The sequence below is a fragment of the Bombyx mori genome, chromosome 26 (assembly GCF_030269925.1).
Source record: "Bombyx mori chromosome 26, ASM3026992v2".
Classification (NCBI taxonomy): domain Eukaryota; kingdom Metazoa; phylum Arthropoda; class Insecta; order Lepidoptera; family Bombycidae; genus Bombyx; species Bombyx mori.
Window position 1 is genome coordinate 10,089,101 of NC_085132.1, and position 20,641 is coordinate 10,109,741.

Consider the following 20,641-nt stretch of genomic DNA (forward strand, 5'->3'; position numbering starts at 1 on the left):
ACTGCTTCATTATTGTAGTTTGGTGTCTTTACAATTTCATCCAAGTTCCACTGTGTCTTCTATATCTGGTGACGGTTCCTCTCGTATGTTCCAGGTGCGTTTCTGGTGAACACGGCGCGCGGCGGGCTCGTGGACGACGAGGGGCTCGCCGCCGCGCTCAAGCAGGGCCGCATCCGAGCCGCCGCGCTAGACGTGCACGAGAACGAACCCTTCAACGTCTTCCAGGTACGGAGCCAACGCATGGGCTGATCGTGCCTCTCTCTCTCGCTCAGGAGGAACGTGACACTTTTTCGTGCGTGCAGCCGGTGTTCAGCCGATTTATTAGACGTTGTCACGTCAAAGCTCATGGCTAATTTGTGGTTAAGTGTCTACTTATTTGCTTATAGAGATGTTAACGTGATTGCCGCTACCCAGCGGCTACCCAATATCAAACACATATATAATATAAAAAAATAATTTAACTGTTTTACAATTAAAACCATACCCCGCAACTTCTCAACCTTTTTTCAACTCTAATCTCTATTAATTAATCATTCGCAAAATAAGCAATATTTAAGTCACAAAACAGAGAGTAGAGCTCATCCATACTACCTGGAGCCACTGCGGTCATCCACAGTGCGTTTCCAGAGGTCTTTTCTGTCACGTACCGTCCGGCTTTGGAATGAGCTCCCCTCCACGGTGTTTCCCGAGCGCTGTGACATGTCCTTCTTCAAACGAGGCTTGTGGAGAGTATTAAGCGGTAGGCGGCGGCTTGACTCCGTCCCTGGTATTGCTGAAGTCCATGGGCGACGGTAACCACTCACCATCAGGTGGGCTGTACGCTCGTCTGCCTAAACGGGCAGTAAAAAAAAAAACAAAAAAAACAGCTCTAGTATTTAGGGTGTCAATGCAATAGTAGATTGTTTCATCGTAACCACTAAGTGCAAATTAGGAATTATAAATGAGTGCACGCACGGGTAGCCACCACCACCCCGCCTATTTCTGCCCTGAAGTTGTAATGCAGTTCGGTTTGAAGGGTGGAACAGCCGTTGTACTCTAAAAACTGAGACTTAGAAATGAACGTCTCAAGATGAGTGACGGAATTTACGTTGTTGATGTCTATGGGCTCCGATGATCACTTAACGCCAGAAGTATCGTTAGCTCGTCCATACATCTAAACAATAAAAAAGTAAAGATGAAACATTTCTATCTTGTTTGTCCACCTCTAATGTAGATAATAAGTGCTGTAGACATGTCCTTACGAATCCATCAGATCCATTAACCTCAGCACCGGACACCTTCAGCTCTAGCACTAGGAAGATTCCTTAGGGATCCCGGTAACCGTACTCGTCGAACCCAGCAAAGAGCTCGACGTGCAACCTAACCCATACATCAATCAACCTGCTGAGATTCTCGCTTTCTTCTCAGCGGGTCGCGATTCCGATCTGGTAGTAGATTAATCCGCGAAACAGCTGCTCTTGAGTTGTTGTTAGGTCTCAAATCCCACCCCTCTTGCCTGAGTGAGCCTTTGCTCGCCCATTGGTTTTGGTGAAACTGACTTCTGGGCCACTATTATCTTTCATTCCTAAAAAAACATAACTACGCTCCCATACAGCTATAGTCGATGATTATATTATAATGATTCAATATTCTGTTGAACTAATTTCTTGGTGTTGTAGGCTTATTTGAACGGTCACCGACCGACATTGTCCCTGTCAACCGCGTCAGCACTGACGTGTTCTGTACTTTTGCAGCAGGGTCCGCTGAAAGACGCTCCGAACCTGCTGTGCACGCCGCACGCGGCCTTCTACTCGGACGCGTCCGCACAGGAGCTGCGCGAGATGGCCGCCTCGGAGATCCGCCGCGCCATCGTCGGCCGCATCCCCGACTGTCTGCGGAACTGCGTCAATAAGGTGCGCCCACCGCTTGTGTCGATTGAGCTCCTCATCAACTGGAGCCGGTCATCGTTCGTAAATTAACCCACAGACACAGCCCTCTGAGTTTCTCGCCGGATCTTCTCAGTGGGTCGCGTTTCCGATCCGGTGGTAGATTCTGCGAAGCACGGCTCTTGCTAGGGGGCAGTGTTAGCAACGAAGGGGGGAAAAGGGACAAAATACAGCGTATAAAATAAAATACTGATTTCTTTCACCATTAGCTAGCACTGGTAGCGTAGATTAATATTATTAATACGTTTTCAACTTAAACACATATTCATGCTAATTTCAAAATTTCGGAATAAATATTACAATAAATATGAAGTTCCGGTATTTTGGAGGCATATCCATATTATCCTCTACGTTTGAAATCAAAGACCTTACCTTACCCTAAATCAATCTACCTACTCCGACCTCTAGTTATTATATATAATTTACTGGTGATAGGATCTCTTGTGAGGCCGCGCGGGTATGTACCACCACCCCATCTATTTCTGCCGTGAAGCAGTAATGCGTTTCGGTTTGAAGGGCGGAGCAGCCGTTGTAACTATACTGAGACCTTAGAACTTATATCTCAAGATGCTTGGCGCATTTCCGTCGTATATATCTATGGGCTCTAGTAACCAATTAACACCAGGTGGGCTGTGAGCTCGTTCAGCAATCTAAGCAATAAAAAAAAGTTTATAACTTACAAAAGAACGAAGAAAGAGAGGAAAGGGAGGTGTCGCGCGTTGTGTCACGAGCAGACAAAGCAGATCTTTTCATATTGAGATTCATTAACACTAAACATACCATAACGGGTCAAATGACCCATTTTGAAACTTTGTATTAAAAATGCACATATCATCTTATTGCTTTTGCACAGTTGACTTCATGACTTTTTCTTACGAATTAATCAACAGTTATCATACTTTTTTTTGATGTTTCGTTTTGCTTATTTTGAGTAATACTTGTCTTATAGGTACTGTTATCTACCCGCTGTGGTTGAAATAGGTGCCGGTAAGTGTTGGTATGATTAGTGTTAATGTGTGTGTAAAGTCTCGGAAAACGAAGCCGGTTTACTTATAGTAAAGGTGTGTATGTGTTTATTGTGCAGGACTACTTCATGGCGGGAACGGGCGGCGTGGTGGGCGGAGTGGTGGGCGGCGTGGTGGGCGGCGTGGTGTCGGGGTCGGGCGGCGCGGGCGGCGCGTACGGCGAGGGCATCAACGGCGGGTACTACGGCGCCGCGCAGGCCGCGCACTCCACCACCGCCGTGCACGAGCCCGCCGCGCACGCCGCGCAGCCGCCGCCCGCGCAGCCCGCGCCGCAGCAGCAGCCGCCCATCACGCTGGTCAGTGCCATCTGCATGCATACCTCTTTTAAACTCATTATTATAAACTAACTAGCTGACCCGGCAGACTTCGTAGTGCTGCAATCGACATCAAAGGAAAATCAACATTGTTATTTTTATTTAATTCCGAGCATTTTCATATTTACCTACCTTTTAAATCTTCTCTGGACTTCCACAAATAATTCAAGACCAAAATTAGCCAAATCAGTCCAGCCGTTCTCGAGTTTTAGCGAGACTAACGAAAAGCAATTCATTTTTATATAATATATAGATATATAAATCTACAGTGGTTTTTACGGATGTTCCGTTATAACTACTGAACCATGTATCCGGTTGACTTGAAATTTTGTATCCATGTAGAAAATACACATGTACTTAATGGATAGGCTAATATTTATGAGCGTTGGACTCCTTAATAATAATAACAGTAAATAATAATGTCAATTTTAAATGCCCAGTGAAGCAGACGGGTACAGCTAGTTATAAACTAAATTTAAAAAAACAGCAGAATTATTCTTTTTCTAATTGATATTGGATAATATTCGGAATATGAAAAGAAACTAACTCTGTGTACACACTAGGTGGCAGCGCTTTATAAATATGAATTGTAATTGAGTGTTCTTGCTGTGTAATTGAAGAGAATAAATAAGTTTGTATATTGTATGTACTGTGTCTAATTAAATTGCTTTTTAAACACGATTGTAATTTTTTCTTTGTTAGTTTCTTCTGAACTTTTAGAGTTTCTTCGGCCCATAACCTATTCGGTTATTTTTGGTTGAAAAACAATTTAATTAGAATTAGTACAATATACAAACTTATTTATTCTCTTCAATAACACAACAAGAACACTCCGTTACAATCCATATTTATAAAAAAAGAATTTAATGAGAAACAGTACAATATACAAACTAACTAATTTTCACCTTCAATCACACAGCAAGGACATTCAATTACAAACCATATTATAAAGTGCTAACCATATTATAAAGTTTAAAGTTTCTTAACGTTATTTTATCGAATAGAAAAATAAAGAGAAACATTTTTGTGTTGCAGCCCATAAACACGACGGACCCGGCCAACCACCAGATCCCCAAGCAGGAGAGCTCGGACGTGCACTAGACGGGGGCGGAGGCGCCGACAATAGTTTAACCGGGGCGGAGGCTCGCCGCCCGCACTCCTCACACTATTCTATTTCTACTTAATTCGCGTTGTATGTAGCTTGATGTCTCGCGGTACTCCGGCGGCGACGCCTCTATGACAATAAAGTGTTTGACTGTTGAGGCGTCCCTCCCGGGAAGACGAACACCTACACATATATATATATCGGACGGGACCTTGTGTGTGTGATTGTAAACAGTGCGGTTCTACGAGATTCGTTTGTTAATTATATAGGTGATATATATAGATTTGTGTTTCCAGCGACGCGTCTTGAATGTGTTGTGTCGGTCTAGCGTACACATATATACATATACATACATACATATATATAGTATAGTTTTTGTTCTGGCGTATATATATTATATATCCATAGCTTTGTACAGTCACCGGGTAACAAGAGCCCAGTCTGCGCTCACGTGCGACTGTCGCCGCTCGTGTGTACAGATTGCAATTTAATATAAATATAATTTTGAATTAAAATTTCACGAGACGAACAAATATTGTTTGGTACTGAAGGCGGAATCGAAATTGGATTTATTATTGTTTCTCATACGCCCCGGAACGATCCTAAGCGTTTGCAAAAATGTTTGTATACATATTACGTAATACCAAAATTAACTCTTAGACAAAATTGCAAGTTCTACTATCATCGTCTGATATTTTATTTCTAAACGGTTTATGTAGTGTTTTTAGTCTTAAAAAAAACGTGTATTAAAATTTTTAAACGTAAGAAGAAAAGACTGGTAGTACAGTTGTCCGGGGACACGCCGGGCTGGAGGACTATCATCACATTTACAAGGGACGCAGTACACAGAGGAGGTCAAATATTTTTTTAATTTTTTTTTTTTGTGGAACTTACAAAAATCATGCTTTCATTTGATTATTTTTCTTTTCTAAATAGACTTAAGTGATTATAAAATAAATAAATAAAAAAAAAACGATTTGTAAATGAATGAAGAAAACACCATTGAGATAATGAAAATATAAATAAAAAGTAATTAGTACCGAAACTCGATAGCGGGGCGCTTCCCCCATTCCAGAAACGTTCGGAATAATGTGAGAAAATTGCTATTTAAAAATTTAGTATTTACTTACAGTTTAGTTTAATGACAAAAATAAAACAATGTGTATATTTTATGAGAAAGTGAAAAGTTCTTAAATAAAACTATTGTTTTCGGATTAATTAAAAAAAAAACATATTGTGTTTTATTTATGATATCCCTTCATGTATGCGGCCAAAATAAAGATGCGTAAAAGAAAGAAATATTCTGAAATATTTGTATAGTGAAGTGGACGTGCAGTGAATATATCGCTATTTCTTTCTTATGCTCGCACCAGTATGATGACGGTTTTTTAGGTGGGTGAACGAGCTCACAATCCACCCGGTGTTAAGTGTTTATTGGAGCCCATACACAACTACAAAGTAAATGCGCCGCCCACCTTGAACTTATATATATATAAGTTCTAAGGTCTCAGTATAGTTATTATGCACTATTATTATTATTATTAGACGTCATTATGCCTTGAGTGTGCCTTAGGTTTATACACTATCAAATAAAAAAAAGTGTCGAGGTAGAAAGTTCTCGATAACATTTTGAGCAAACTCTAAAAAAAATGGCACAGAATTGCACAGAGCGGGCAACATTTAAACATGGTACCTAGAATCGAGTGATTGCCAGTGACTGACTTCAGATCCAGCGTCTGAAACCGATTCGCTACTTCAAATAAACCATAGACCTATATATTAAGGACACGACATATTGTTCTATACGTACAATTGCTTATATAAATAGCACCCATTTTGAAGGCACATACATAAACATATATCTATCTCGTTCTTACTCAGCACTTTAACTCGCAGGAAAACAATATAACAGTATTTCAGTGCGTACATAAAATGAAACATGAATATACGTAAATATCTCCGTCTCCGTCTAATGAGGCCGAAAATCCGCCATGTTTAGCGCGCCAAATGTCATTGTCACGTCAGTTCGGCCGTCTGTTTTGGGTTGTACATTATTTATTGACTTTGATATCGATTTAATATGATTGATTATATAAAATTTCATAATTTATCATGCTTAAAACATACAAAAATAATAATTAAAACGTATTTTATAGGATCTCAAGAAAGTCGATGCCCTATAACTATTATCTATATGTATTTAAATTCATTATGGAGCCCTCATCCGAAAAATCCATTTTTCGGTCGGAATCTATTGATCATGACACTAATCATAAATACCACTTTAAAATATGTCATCAAAACATATTTAGACATTCTGTTTAGATATTTCGGGAAAAAGGCTACCGACAAAATCTCTTCGGAACTATTTAAATAAAATAGTTTTATTCCGCAGTGAGTAAAACACTATTGTAAATTTGTTAAATATTTAATAATTAAGTGATTTTAGAGAGGAAGTCACAAGGAATGACGTTTGTAATTAATGAATAAATGTTCTGTTGGTGTTTTTTTTTCACGCGGTCCCTTGATAAGTTTAAAATTTGAATCACTCTCAAGCGAAAGTGATTCAAATGGTGCGGCGCACCTTCCTTGGGGTGCGCTGCGGTAGTATGTTACGGACTTTAGAGTCAGCAAAACAATTAAAATAGATTGTAATAGTCTAAGAAAAACACGTACTCAAAATACGATAACATTTAGCATGGGCTGATGGCTTTGAACTACGCCATATCTTTATGTTTTGCGACAAACGACAACTTTATAAAATCAGTGTAGCAACTTTTAAAAATCATCATATCGTTTACTTGGCAAATTCGAAGGACGAACTTGTCTTAGATTTCACCCATCTAAATCATATCATATTTGCACATAACAATATACCTACTTACTTCAACTTAAAGTATAAATTCTACAAATAAATAATACTCAACAATATTTAAAATAAAATGAGCCAAGAACGTTTATCGATAAAACCTGATAACATTGAAATCATTTGTACAGCACTAAAGCCGCCATGTTTTGTGGCCAGATGACGTCACAGTGGCACGAAATTTTGGTTGACGTTTCATTTCCATAGGTTTCCTACTTCATTGAAATAAACGCATCGTACACTACAAAACTACTTTCTTTCTAGAATAGTCTTAAAGCAAAGGGGTCATGGACTGAGTGTCACTTGTTTGAAATAATACAAGTAAAATGTAATATAAATTTAATAAAAATATTTTAACACTAGAAAACATTCCAACTAAAATTATCACAATAACAATCTGATATTTAACATAAAAACATTTGGTCCAAGAGATCAGACACACCTTCAATACAGATGCCCCTAAACTAATTAATTTTGGCATTTCGTTACATGAATAAAGGGTACAAAACATGTTTAACAAATAACATTAACTGTATACATGCTGTGCCCGTGACATTATCATTGTCCATGATTACTATATTATTATATTTTAACAGATTTCATGATTCCAGACGAAGCTTAGTGCTAAAATAAATGTACATAGATGTAGAACATTTTGTATGAAATGGAACAGTGATGTGGCTACAAGAAGCTCCTGACACTCCATCTGCATTTTACATTCGGCTTAAGTCATTGAGAGTACGAATGTGATTAAGATTAGGATAGTTCGATTTATCCTATAAATGAGGAAAACTGGCTTACTTAGTTTAATTTTTCATTCCCGACTGTCTACAAAAGTTTGGTTTATGGACGATCGCCATTAACAAGTATTTTTAAAACGGGCAACATTAATTGCGATTTTTGAAAGTTTCCTCAATCTATTAATGTCATGGAAGGCTCGAAAAATACCAATAGAGACAATAAATAATTCACGACAAGACAATGAATGATGACAATTAAGAATTAATGATTTTCGAATTATGAAATCGGCGCAGCAGGAGTTGTGACGGGCGTCGGAACTTTTAATCTTCTCGCTTCGTCTGCGTCGAGTGCCCGCTTCAACTCGTAGTATTTCTGTTTGTACGATTGAAGATCCGCGTTCAAACGGTCTAATTCCAGACGAAGGTCTGTCGCTTGTTTCTCGCGCATGCTTAGTTCTTGAATGAAACAAAATCTATATATTAATACGTGAAGCAAAAACTTTGTATCCCTTTTTACAAAAATTGCGCGGACGGAGGAGTATGAAATTTTCCACACTTATAGAGAATATAGAGAAGAAGTGCACAATGCTAATATTTTTTTTAAATAATGCATAAAAGATACTTTAAATCAATAAAGAAAACATTACACACACTATATACCATGTATTTGACGCACACACGCATGCATACTATTTATTGTCAAACTTTTGCTCTTGACGTCTGTTGTCAAATTGAGAATAGATTAAATATTGTTTGTCTTTATTAAAAAAAATATAGTGTACCCTTGGCGAAATTTGTGATTATAGAAGTATAAAATACAATCATAATAGTGTACAAACTTACCATTCCAATTAATTATAGTCGAGTTTCGACTACTGCGGAACCTCTAGTATAAGTAATAAGGTCTCATTAAAAACGCAATGTGACCTAGGGATGGTAACATTATTTAATCTTTTGTATTTGCACTCAATAAGATTGAAATAAAATCAACATAACACACGCTTTACATGTATTAGACAAGAACAGATTTAATGGCAAAAAAATATAGTGTAAATTTTTGTAATTTTTAGAAGCTTTTGTGACTGTGTAGCTTTCAATGGAAGAAAGTAAAGAGTAAAAAAATATAACCATAATTGCTAATGAAATTTAGACCAGTCCTTAATTTCATAATCATTGTAAAATTGTATTTCCTTATCGTTCCGCACATATTGCATTTGAAAATTCTAGCTTGGAGCCATATAATATGGAATACGGAATCTATATTATCATTTACATAATTTAGCTAAAGCAAAATCAAATAACACCGCATGTCTTAATTCCGAGACCACGTATGATTTTGACTGAAACAAATTAGGCCTTCAAACTTACCAGCAATGAGACACTTCATTTTAGATGTTCGCTGAGCCAGCGCCCTCTGTGTTCTGTTTAATGTTTGCTGAAAATAAAGTTAAAACTAGTGTTCGCCCAACGATCGATTTTTTTTCCTACCTAAGCTGAGAGTCTTGAGGAGCTACTTCAGCGTAACCTTAACTAGTAGGTGAGCTCACGGGGCTCAAAACTGACGACGTTGCTAACACGAACCTTAGCAAGAGCCGTGCTTCGCAGAATCTACCACCGGATCGGAAACGCGGCCCACTGAGAAGATCCGGCGAGAAACTCGGTGGGCGTCGACCATAACCACCGAGAGATCAAGGTGTAGTTTTTTTTATACAATAATTATTTTCTTTAGTTTCATTATTGAAATTTCTTGCCGTGGTGTCATCAATAATATGACGAATATATTACATCGATACAAAACAAACAAACTTAAAAGAAATCCGGTAAACAAACAGAGGAGAAAATGGTTCTTAACTGTGTTTATTTTATGCCTGTTTACATAATTTAAGCATTATTCTCAAGTGTGTTGTGCAGTACGAATTTCCCCAGACATATCGGTACCTGCCTTCAGTATTTCAACATCGGCATGTTCTCATCCTTTGTTATAAACCCGCCTTATCCTTTAGGCCAAGTCGACTCTCAATGTGTTTTGAATGTTGATACAAAGCCATGCTTTTGTTTCGGGGCAATTATTTCCCGTTTCAACTTTAGTAACGGTCTTTTGACGCAAGTTTTATCGACAACAACCGCCAAATAAGAACGTTGGATTAGCGAAATAATAAAAACAAAAAAAACTATCTCAAGGTCCCTTAATGCATAGGTTCGGTCGAAAATCGTATGATGATCACTTTATAAATAGAGAATAGGCATATAAATTACAATATCAAAGAGTTGCCGCGTGGACATTAATAATTTGATTTTCGGCAAATGGCAGTCATTAATTTTTATTTAAGACTATTACGATTACATATTTAATCGTTGCATATAAAAAAAAAATGTTTTTATTTATTTATTTTTTAATTCGCTTTTTTTAAGCTTTACCTATCTATGAAATGGGATCGTTCAAAGATTAATTTTACCTAACTTGAAGACGTAGGATAATATGAAAATTTGTATACGTGTCCAGGACCGAGGGAAAAACGAATGGCCTTATTACTTTGGCCTTTGGCCACGGTGAAGGAATAACATCGTGTAATAAAAATCAAACCCGCAAAATTATAATTTGCATAATTACTGGTGGAAGGACCTCTTGTGAGTCCGCGCGGGTAGGTACCACCACCCTGCCTATTTCTGCCGTGAAGCAGTAATTCGTTTCGGTTTGAAGGGTGGGGCAGCCGTTGTAACTATACTTGAGACTTTAGAACTTATATCTCAAGGTGGGTGGCGTATTTGCGTTGTAGGTGTCTATGGGCTCCAGTAACCACTTAACACCAGGTAGGCTGTGAGCTCGTCCACTCATTTAAGGACAAAAATAATAATAATAAAAATTACGTTTCCTTCGTTTTTTGGCGGTGTTAAATATCTGTCCGCAAATAAATAGAAAATAAGATAGTGAGATAGCTTATGAGATGTTGCACCTGTATTTCCGGACTAGGCTGCAGTGCCAGCATGTCCTTGACGGCAGAATATAAATTCCTGGTCTCTTTCAGTTCGCGATCTTTCAGTACCAACATTTCGCTTTGGGCTAATACCTTCCTGCAAATTGATACAAGAACAAAATTATATTGAGTAAAACGTAACCTGATCCAGTAGGCCGCTAGGTATGTTATAAAGTACATAGAAATACCTGCACTAGATTTTCAGATCTAAACGCGAATATATTTCTTCAATTCGATCTTTAAAAAATGTGACTTTTTTAAATTTTTACTTTAAACACAATTTTATGGATGGACATATTTATAAATAATACAGTAACAGATTAGTTATTCCCAAAATTATCGTTAAGTAGAGGGTCATTATGATGCGCTTATGTCTCATTCGATCGTGTGCTCATGGTTATCGCCACTTAAGAATATAAAGCACAATAGACTTCAGTGCCTTCAGCTCACGACCCTTTATAAACTTCGTTTGACGAAGTAATGTCACATCACTAATGAGCACTGACGGCTAGCACTATAAGGGCTAATTTTAGGACCCGATGCTACGTGGAAATAAAGATCTATGTAAAAATCATTGTGGACAAGGGCAAAGGTTCTAGATAATAGCGATGAACTTTGCTCCAGCTGTGGGTAATTTATAAGGATGACGGGATTATCGAAAACAATTCCTCCGAAAAAATCTTACAGAGACATCCGAGACAAGTTCTGCAAGTCGTTAGATTCTAAAAATACCTATATGAATACGCGAAAATCAATTTTTAGGAACTTAATTAACTTGGCACAGTGAATATACACCGCGCGGGATTCAAGAGTCCGACGTCAGAAATCATATTTCGACATCTCTCTCTCTCTCTGCTCTTACCCCGATATCAGTTTTTCGAGCAACATCTAGAATCTTCTGTCATAGTCTCTGAAGAACCTTGAAAAGCGTTGGATGTCGATAAGTACATGATATGCCCAAGTATTTCCGGTGTCATCGCTTTAATGATTGATTAAGTATGAATAATTTAACATTCTATCAAACTGATGAGCTAGTTATTTAATAGCTTTTTTATTAGTTCTTAATTCAATATAATTCTATGCATAGTTTAATCTAAATAGCAATATATTATTCATAGAATTAAATGTAAATTTATTAGAGGTGAAAAATTATATAAATATGTCAAAGTATCTAAATGTCAAATGTCAATCATTATCATATTATGAGTCAAAGGAAAATGTTTATTTGGGATTAGAACACTGATATAATTCTAATTATTGAAATAAAAAAAAAAAAAACACTTAAGAGCCAACAATAAAACAAAACAAAACAAAACATGACCTCTAAATCGAGAAAAAAAACCCAAGTGTGTTACATCTAGTACCTACGCATGTATCGGAAGTTTACTACTCTATTGTTAGTCTAATCTCATTATTTATTACAAAAAATCATGAAATATATGAATTGCAAAAAAAAAACGCAAAAAGTTTGTTTCCGTTAAAATTTGCATAATAATATAATAGTATTTATGTTTTATTGTTATTAGCTTCCAAGTATTATTTCGTATGCCTGTCGGTTTCAGTCTACTGCACCAACCAACGCAGGTACCTGCCTAAGTGCCCAATATATTATATAAACAGAGCTCTTTCTTATTGTCATAAATTTTTATGTACTGATCTTGTATAAGTTTCAATTAAACTTGTGTGTAAGAAAGAAAATATGTACTTCATATTATTATATTTGGAAAGCGCGAGTCCTGAGCTTGTTTTTTTAAGGAGGGAAAGAAGTAATCCTTCCTTCCTTGTTTAAAAAATATAAACTAAACTAAACTAAATAATTACACAACTTTAATATTGATAGCAAAATAAACTTGTTAGATTCCAAGACGGTAACACAAGCAGCACAGCCCGCACTGAGTGAACAAAAAAAAAACAAATATTAAAACAAATAACAGAATGACATAAAAATTCACATTTTAGATGTTTTTAAAAGGCAATGTCGTGTTTTCCTTTTCACAATCTCTCATAAATAACTCTTTTTATTTAAATTAATATTCCGACTTTCCATTTGAAAAAATAACGAAAATCTTAAGCTGTAGGTATATTTGAGAGGAAAACTTCATCGTCGTAGATATGCTTGAGAAAGCTCAAAAAAAATCACTCGTGTGTGGCGGTCGGGTACAAAAACCCGTAAATATAAACGCGCGTGCATCCTTTCCTTAATATATAATATTCACAGATTATGCATCAAGTAGAAAATACCTATTTGTTATCTACAAACGAATAGATCAAGGAAATATGAAAATTTTCATTTACATAAATTTATTTATAGGAAGATTAATGTTCAAAAAATATGTCAATAGTTGCAAGTTTTTTTTAATTTTATTTTGCATTAATAAATCAGTGGGAATCGATGCGTGATTAAAAATCCGATACATTTTAATGACTTCGATTGAGTGCTTGATTAAAAAAAAGTGAGGAAAACATGGTTTTTAAAATTTTCTATACGTTGTATTAAAATTATAAAATTTCAAACATAGCGAACATATATTAACCACATACAATCGCAAAAATAATAAAAAATATTTTCACTGTCTACGTGCATTTAGAAATGCCAAAAAAAAATCAAATTAACAAATCTTTAAGATTATCAACCTTTTATTGAACAAAATATATAGGAAGATTAAATAAATTAACGAATAACTTTCATTGATAGAGCATAAATTCTCCCAAAATATTATTCCATAGATAATTCTCATGGAAAAAAAAAAAAAAATGAAAAAGAATCACAAGACAATTAAAAAAAAAACAATGATTTCCAGTCAACACAGCGCGTCGATAAGTTAAATGACGGAATTAAACCTCCAATTATCGAAAGACGAAGGATGCTTAATTAACAAATACAATAGTCTAAATTTATTAACCGCGACCTCTGATTCCTTTGCAACGATAAATTACCTCTTGTCGTAAAAGAATAATTATAATTGTTTCGAAATTGTATTGTGACGTCACGGCTAATGGTAATGTGCATCGTGAGCCACCACCGGTAGTTACCATTGTTCTGTTTATTTCTGCCACGAAGCAGTCATGCGCTTAAAGACATCAGTTAAACAATACAATTAAGGATTCGAACTCATAATATGTAATTTAAAAGATTATCTCCCACTTTAAAAACTTTGAAAATCTCACAATTGTATTTAACTCACAAACGATTAAACAATAAAATCTGCGGCCTCATGTCTCAAGGTGGGTGGCGGCGCTAACGTCGTGATGTCTATGGGCTCCACTAAACACCGGATAAACAAAGAGCTCGCTCACCCAACTATGCAATGACTTTTTCCCTAATTAATTATTGGTAATCTATGGGGCTATTCCAACTTCGCGTAAACCGGTAGGTGAGCTCACGGGCTCAACCTGAGAGAATTGCTAACACTGGTCCTAGCAAGAGCAGTGCTTCGCAGAATCTACCACCGGCAGCGTTATCACGTATTTCGCAGATAATTAGCAGAAGACAAATATTGTGCAAATATTGCTGTCAACTGTCAATTTCGTATTACGGACTTACAACAAAAAAGCAGATCGCGGACCATCACTAGTGCTGCCTCTGCAGAGCGATCGGAATCGCGACCCACTGCGAAGATCCGGCGAGAAACTCAGTAGTTGTGTCTATGGGCTAGTTCACTCGTCGAACTTTTCGTAGTCCACGAGTTCGACGAGAACGGTGACCGGTGCTTGAAGAGCCTAAAACCACCGAAAGTGCATTGCGAGGGACCTGACAATAAAAAAAAACAACAAATTCGGAGGCAGCAACACAGTAGAGCAGAAGCATTTATATGTCGTTTATCTTTTGTATATCAAGTTGAAGGAACCCGCTCCTCCCCACGACCTTTCACGGCTGGAGTCCCCGCAAGGCTCTGTCCTATCGCCCCTCCTATTTAGTTTATTCGTCAACGATATTCCCCGGTCGCCCCCGACCCAGTTAGCTTTATTCGCCGACGACACAACTGTTTACTATTCGAGTAGAAACAAGTCCCTAATCGCGAGGAAGCTTCAGAGCGCAGCCGTAGGCATAGGACAGTGGTTCCGAAAATGGCGCATAGACATCAACCCAGCGAAAAGCACTGCGGTGCTATTTCAATGGGGAAACTTCACACGGATTTCCTCCCGGATTAGGAGGAGGAATCTCACACCCCCGATTACCCTCTTTAGACAACCCATACCGTGGGCCAGGAAGGTCAAGTACCTGGGCGCCACCCTGAATGCATCGATGACATTCCGACCCCATATAAAATCAGTCCGCAATCGTGCTGCTTTTATTCTTAGCAGACTCTACCCCGTGATCTGTAAGCGGAGTAAAATGTCCCTTCGGAACAACGTGACACCTTACAAAAACTGCATAAGGCCCATCATGATTTACGCGAGTGTGGTGTTCGCTGCCACGGCCCGCACACAAATAGACACCCTCCAATCCCTACAGTTCCTGCTTTTGCAGGTTAGCCGTTGGAGCTCCGTAGACCTACACGACGACCTGGGCCTCGAATCAATCCGGAAATACATGAAGTCAGCATCGGAACGTTACTTCGATAAGGCTATGCGTCATGATAATCGCTTTATCGTTGCCGCCGCTGACTACTCGTCGAATCCTGATCACGCAGGAGTCAGTCACCGTCGACGCCCTAGACATGTCCTTACAGATCTATCAGACCCAATAACCTTTGCATTAGACGTCTTCAGCTTTAACACTAGGAGCAGGCTTAGGTGAAACGGGAAAGCCCTACGGGCCACCAGCAATCCTTCAATCCTAAAAAAAAATAGAGCAGAAGCATTTGTGTGTCGTTTATTAAAATCAAGTGAGAAATGATACCTAAGTCGGTGTCTGTTCAAATAATAGCCTAAGCTCAATAGACTAAGTTTATTTTCCTTATTTGACGTAAGTATACTAAGACGTCAAGGTAATTAAATTACTTAAAGTGGAAAAAACCTAAAAAAAGTTCCGGTTCGACATAGATTAACCGCTATTCCGATGCAGACTTCGACTAATGACTCACGGTACGCGATCACTGCACTTAAGCTATGCTGTGTCCTTAGTGCGAGTTTTTTAACGTTCTGTAGCGTAAAAGTTAATCCAACTTTGTATGCAGTTGGAGCAGCGCCCCTAGCGGCAAACGTAGGAACACAATCCCATTCCATACAAATATGAGCTAACTTTTACGCTATCGAGAACGTTAAAAAACTCGCACTAAGCACACTGAGCTGCTCCACAAAGTAATCTGTCCAATTAAAGAAACAACCTTTTCACAATTACTTTGCGACATTTCAAGCGCCATATTTTATTATGTAATCTATAATGGCGCGAGAAATTCAATAGAAAAAAAGTTTGAACATGTAAGATCATATGCGAGAATAAAAACTAGTTAATAGAGGTAAAATAAAGGAAACAAACTTACGAAAAAAATAAATATTACATATAAAAATAGAAACGACATTTATAAAGTTCACATTTATTGGAACGAAATGCTATCCAAATATTTAGTTTTTTTAAAACGTCAATGGTTTTCTCGTTCACACCAATTTATAGATATATTGGTTTTAGACGAATCGGCGAGTAAATATGGACAAATCGTTATCGGGTATCGAGGAATTCAGCGCGTCAATGCACGCGGAGTGATCAACGAAGATTTGTATATTATGACGTCAACCATGATTCACTTAACAAATGCCGCGTTCCCCAAGCTAGGACTTTTCTTAATTTCAAGAATTTATTGTACATTCATCGGTTCGTGTCAATTGCATAGTCAATATTATAAACACACGAAATAAAATTTTACTTCAAAAGACAGTAGATATCAATTGGTTTTTTTATTTGCCTTAATGGATGAAGAAAAATTGGTTGTCTTTAAAGTCGGTTTACGGACAAAAGATTGACGTTACATAATAATCGCTTTATCGGTGCCGTTGGTGACTACTCCCCGGATTCTGATCACCCAGGAGCCAGTCACCATCGACGTTCTAGAGACGTCCATAAGGATTCCTCAGATCCAATAACCTTTGCATTAGACGCCTTCAGCTCTAACACTAGGAGTAGGCTCAGAGACCCCGGTAACCGTACTCGTCGAACTCGACGAAGAGATCGACGTGCAACCTAACCCATGCATCAGCCCGCTGAATTTCTCGCCGGATCTTCTCAGCGGGTCACGATTCCGATCCGGTAGTAGATTCATTCGCGAAGCAATTGCTCTTGAGCTGTTAGGTCTCCTGCGGAGGCGCTCGGGCACCTGTTAGCAAATCCCACCCCTCCTGGCTTAGCCTTTGCTCGTTCACCTGTCCTGGGGAAGCCTCCGGGCCACCAGTAATCTTTTAATCATTAAAAAAAAAAGTTTGACGTGATAACGTCAGTAGCAGAACTAGTCGAACGCTAGCTCTGACGTCACGCGAGAAGACAGATAAATGTGTCACAAGCCAGCGCTTGGGCCTATCGTGCCTCTCTATCGCTTGTTCCGCGCTCTCGCTTGCACGCTCACGCTCAGGCGGAACGTGACACTTTTGCGTGCATGCAACCGGTGTTCATCGATTTCTAAGACGTTATCACGTCAAAACTCACGGCTACTTTGTCATTAAGTGTCTACTAATTTGCCTATAGAGATGTTAACGTGATTACCGCTACCCAGCGGCTACCCAGTATCAAACACATATATAATATAAAATAATAATTTAACTGTGTTATAATTAAAGCCATATCCCTTCTAACTTCTCAACCTTTTTTCAACTCTAATCTCTATTAATTAATCATTCGCAAAATGAGCAATATTTAAATCACAAAACAGAGAGCAGAGTTCATCCATATTATCTGGAACCGCTGCGTTCATCGACAGTGCGTTTCCAGAGGTCTCTTCTGCCACGTACTATCCGGCTTTGGAATGAGCTTCCCCTCCACGGTGCTTCCCGAGCGCTATGTCATGTTCTTCTTCAAACGAGGCTTGTGGAGATTATTAAGCGGTTGGCAGCGGCTTGGCTCTGCCCCTGGCATTGCTGAAGTCCATGGGCGACGGTAACCACTCACCATCAGGTGGGATGTATGCTCGTCTGCTTACAAGGGCAATAAAAAAAACCTCTTCTTCTTCTTTATCGTTTCCTCATTACTGAGGTTCGTGACCACCTTGGTCCAGTTTTTGCACTAGCTTCCTCCATTGGACATTATCAAGGAGGCCACAAACACCAGCGTCCCGGGCGCCATTAAGCAGGCCGAATGCAGGCAACATTGAAGAAAAAAAAACTAAACTGTTACAAAAGACTAGACTTACTTTTGCGTGAGGCGGAGCTTCTGTGTAAGTTGCACACTCTCGGGGTCAGTTCCTTGTAGCTTCCTCCAGCGATGCACGTTCAGCGGAGTCTCCAGAGCCTCCTCCAGGGCCCGCACCCGAAGTCTCTCCCTGCCGAGCTCACGTTCCAAATTGAATACCTGGAAAAGGAAGTAGTGATGAGCTATAAATTACAAAGATTTTCTCATACCCGATCCTGTAGACCGAATGGTAAATAGTCGACGTCGTCCAAAACACGTCATCACGGATCCTCCCGATCCATTAACGGTGCTTTTGGGTACCACAAGCACCGTCCTCGAATTAACCCATAGACACAGCCCACTGAGTTCCTCGCCAGATCTTCTCAGTGGGTCACGTTTCCGATCCGGTGGTAGATTCTGCGAAGCACTGCTCTTGCTAGGGCCAGTGTTAGCAACACTCCGGCTTGAGCCCCGTAAGCTCACCTACATGTCAGGCTGAAGCTGAAATAGCCTCTTTCATTGATAAGGGGACATATTAAAAGACCCTACCAGAATTTTGGAATCGCGCTATCGAATATTGAGACACTATGATTCTGAATTTTAAAAAAAGCTACTACTGGCTCGAAGACAGAATGTTCCCCCTGTGCTATGTGTACCGGAAACATAACTACGTAATAACAAGTAGATCTGGTTTAACAAAGGTAATTGACCATCAGTCATCGAATCTGGATCGGTGGGACACTAATTTAAGGTCACTTACAATAAGGCCGGCTGAGCTGCTGAGCTTGAATCATTGGTTTTTATAATAATTTTGACACCTGTGCAAGAAAGACCCTTATATGGGTAAACGAACTCAAGTGGCGAAATGTGGCCCATGCGTCTGCCATCGCCAATAGGTCAGAGTCCTTAGATGTATTATAATACAGGCGTTATCCCAAAATTCCGACCTTTGCGGCTTCATCGATATAAGTAACACGGTTGCACCGATCAGTATTTATGATTTAAATCCGCTCCGATTAGGGAAATCAAAGTCAAATGATTTATTCAAGTCAATGTCCGAACGCTTATAAAGATAATTTACACTGCTAACGCTAATTTGTAGATTAGAGAAAATCCGGCAATCTGAATCGCGACCATTTTAAGATAAGTTTCCCTATATAAAAGTTATAAACTCCATTTGAACCTGCTAACTTCTCTTCTGGTTTGGCTCATTTATTCTATCACTATCTATCACCGTTGACACCCTAAACAAATCCTAACAGATCCATCTGATCCACTCACAGTTCTTTTGGAAGATACTGGTAGCAGCATCCAAAGCACAGGTCACTGTACCCGTCGAAATTGTCAAAGAATTCGACGAGAAACCTAGTCCATACCATTAGCCCATTGAGTTTGACTGAATCTTGTTAGCGGGTCGCGATTCCGATCTGGTAATAGATTCATCCGCGAAGTAGTTACCCTCGAGCTGTTAGGTATACTTCGGAGGCGCTCAGGCAGCGGTTACAAAATCCCATCCCTCCTGGTCGAATCCGTGCTCACCCACTGGTTTATCGCGTAGTGACACCACTGGGTTCTTTTTTTAGTGCTCTTTTAGGCAGACGAGCATATGGCCCACCGCATGGTGAGTGGTTAGTATCGCCCATGGACTTCAGCAATGCCAGGGGCAGAGTCAAGCAGCTGCCTACCGGCCAAGCCGCTGCCTACCGTTGAAGTTCTTTGATTCGTCCTTCCCCTAAACACCGAATTTAAATGCAGTTTTACAACGAGCAGGAAACTCAGAGCTTGCCCTTTTTTTTATCAAACGTCATACAGAAATGAGTACATAATATAATAATTTTTATTATTCCCTGTACACTAGTTACTCACCTTGCTAATAATCTATAATTTTTTTATTAACTGAAATGTAAGGCTTAAACTGTTTGCGCGTCATAAATATTTATGTAGTGAATTAATGTAATTAAAACTTGACATAACACTTAAAAAAATAACTGGAATATAGAACAGTAATTTGTTTTGGTAACTATTTAATTCTTGTTTCATAATGACCTCGATTAGATTAAATTTGAACCAAATTAAAACACGCACAAACTATAAAGCATAGGTTAAATAAATAATTAATGTCCTGTTTCTTTTTACACTGGACACATTCAGCGGATTGTGAATACTAACAAAAAAAATGCCAGTAAATATTTTACTTTAACTTCCGCTGAATTATGTAAATGATTCGAATATTTTATTATTGTTATGTCAATTAATTTCTATAAATAATTATCGTTGAACTTCCGAATAAATTTAATGACACAGGAATAACATATTCACGTATTAAAATTTAAATGTTGAATATGCGTCATAACAGAAGGAAATGAAAATCCGAACAAAAACAGTTTCACTGTAAAAAATTGCGCCAAGTCCACGTTTATAAAACTCATCTCA

At 38.5% G+C, this 20,641-nt stretch overlaps 2 protein-coding genes across 13 annotated transcripts in view; one reads left to right on the forward strand and one right to left on the reverse strand.

Annotated features, from left to right (window-relative positions):
• The window catches only part of LOC101736219 (C-terminal-binding protein), a 132,009-nt gene extending 126,741 nt beyond the window's left edge, over window positions 1-5,268 (forward strand). For 11 of the 12 annotated variants that reach the window (XM_062676349.1, XM_012691442.4, XM_062676354.1 and 8 more), the window contains 4 exons: window positions 95-225; window positions 1,734-1,892; window positions 3,010-3,246; window positions 4,300-5,268. In XM_062676349.1, the coding sequence (XP_062532333.1) occupies window positions 95-225; window positions 1,734-1,892; window positions 3,010-3,246; window positions 4,300-4,365 (593 nt within the window). In that variant the 3' untranslated portion in view covers window positions 4,366-5,268. The remainder of the gene's footprint in view (window positions 1-94; window positions 226-1,733; window positions 1,893-3,009; window positions 3,247-4,299) is intronic. The other variant, XM_012691457.4, reaches the window with a different exon arrangement.
• Window positions 5,269-7,560: 2,292 nt separating this feature from the next.
• LOC101741464 (cilia- and flagella-associated protein 58) overlaps window positions 7,561-20,641 on the reverse strand; it is a 57,037-nt gene continuing 43,956 nt past the window's right edge. Inside the window, exons 16-19 of the mRNA XM_038020627.2 lie at window positions 18,231-18,388; window positions 10,930-11,047; window positions 9,344-9,410; window positions 7,561-8,431 (exon numbers count right to left, since the gene is read on the reverse strand). Coding sequence (XP_037876555.1) covers window positions 8,253-8,431; window positions 9,344-9,410; window positions 10,930-11,047; window positions 18,231-18,388 — 522 coding nt within the window. The 3' untranslated portion in view covers window positions 7,561-8,252. The remainder of the gene's footprint in view (window positions 8,432-9,343; window positions 9,411-10,929; window positions 11,048-18,230; window positions 18,389-20,641) is intronic.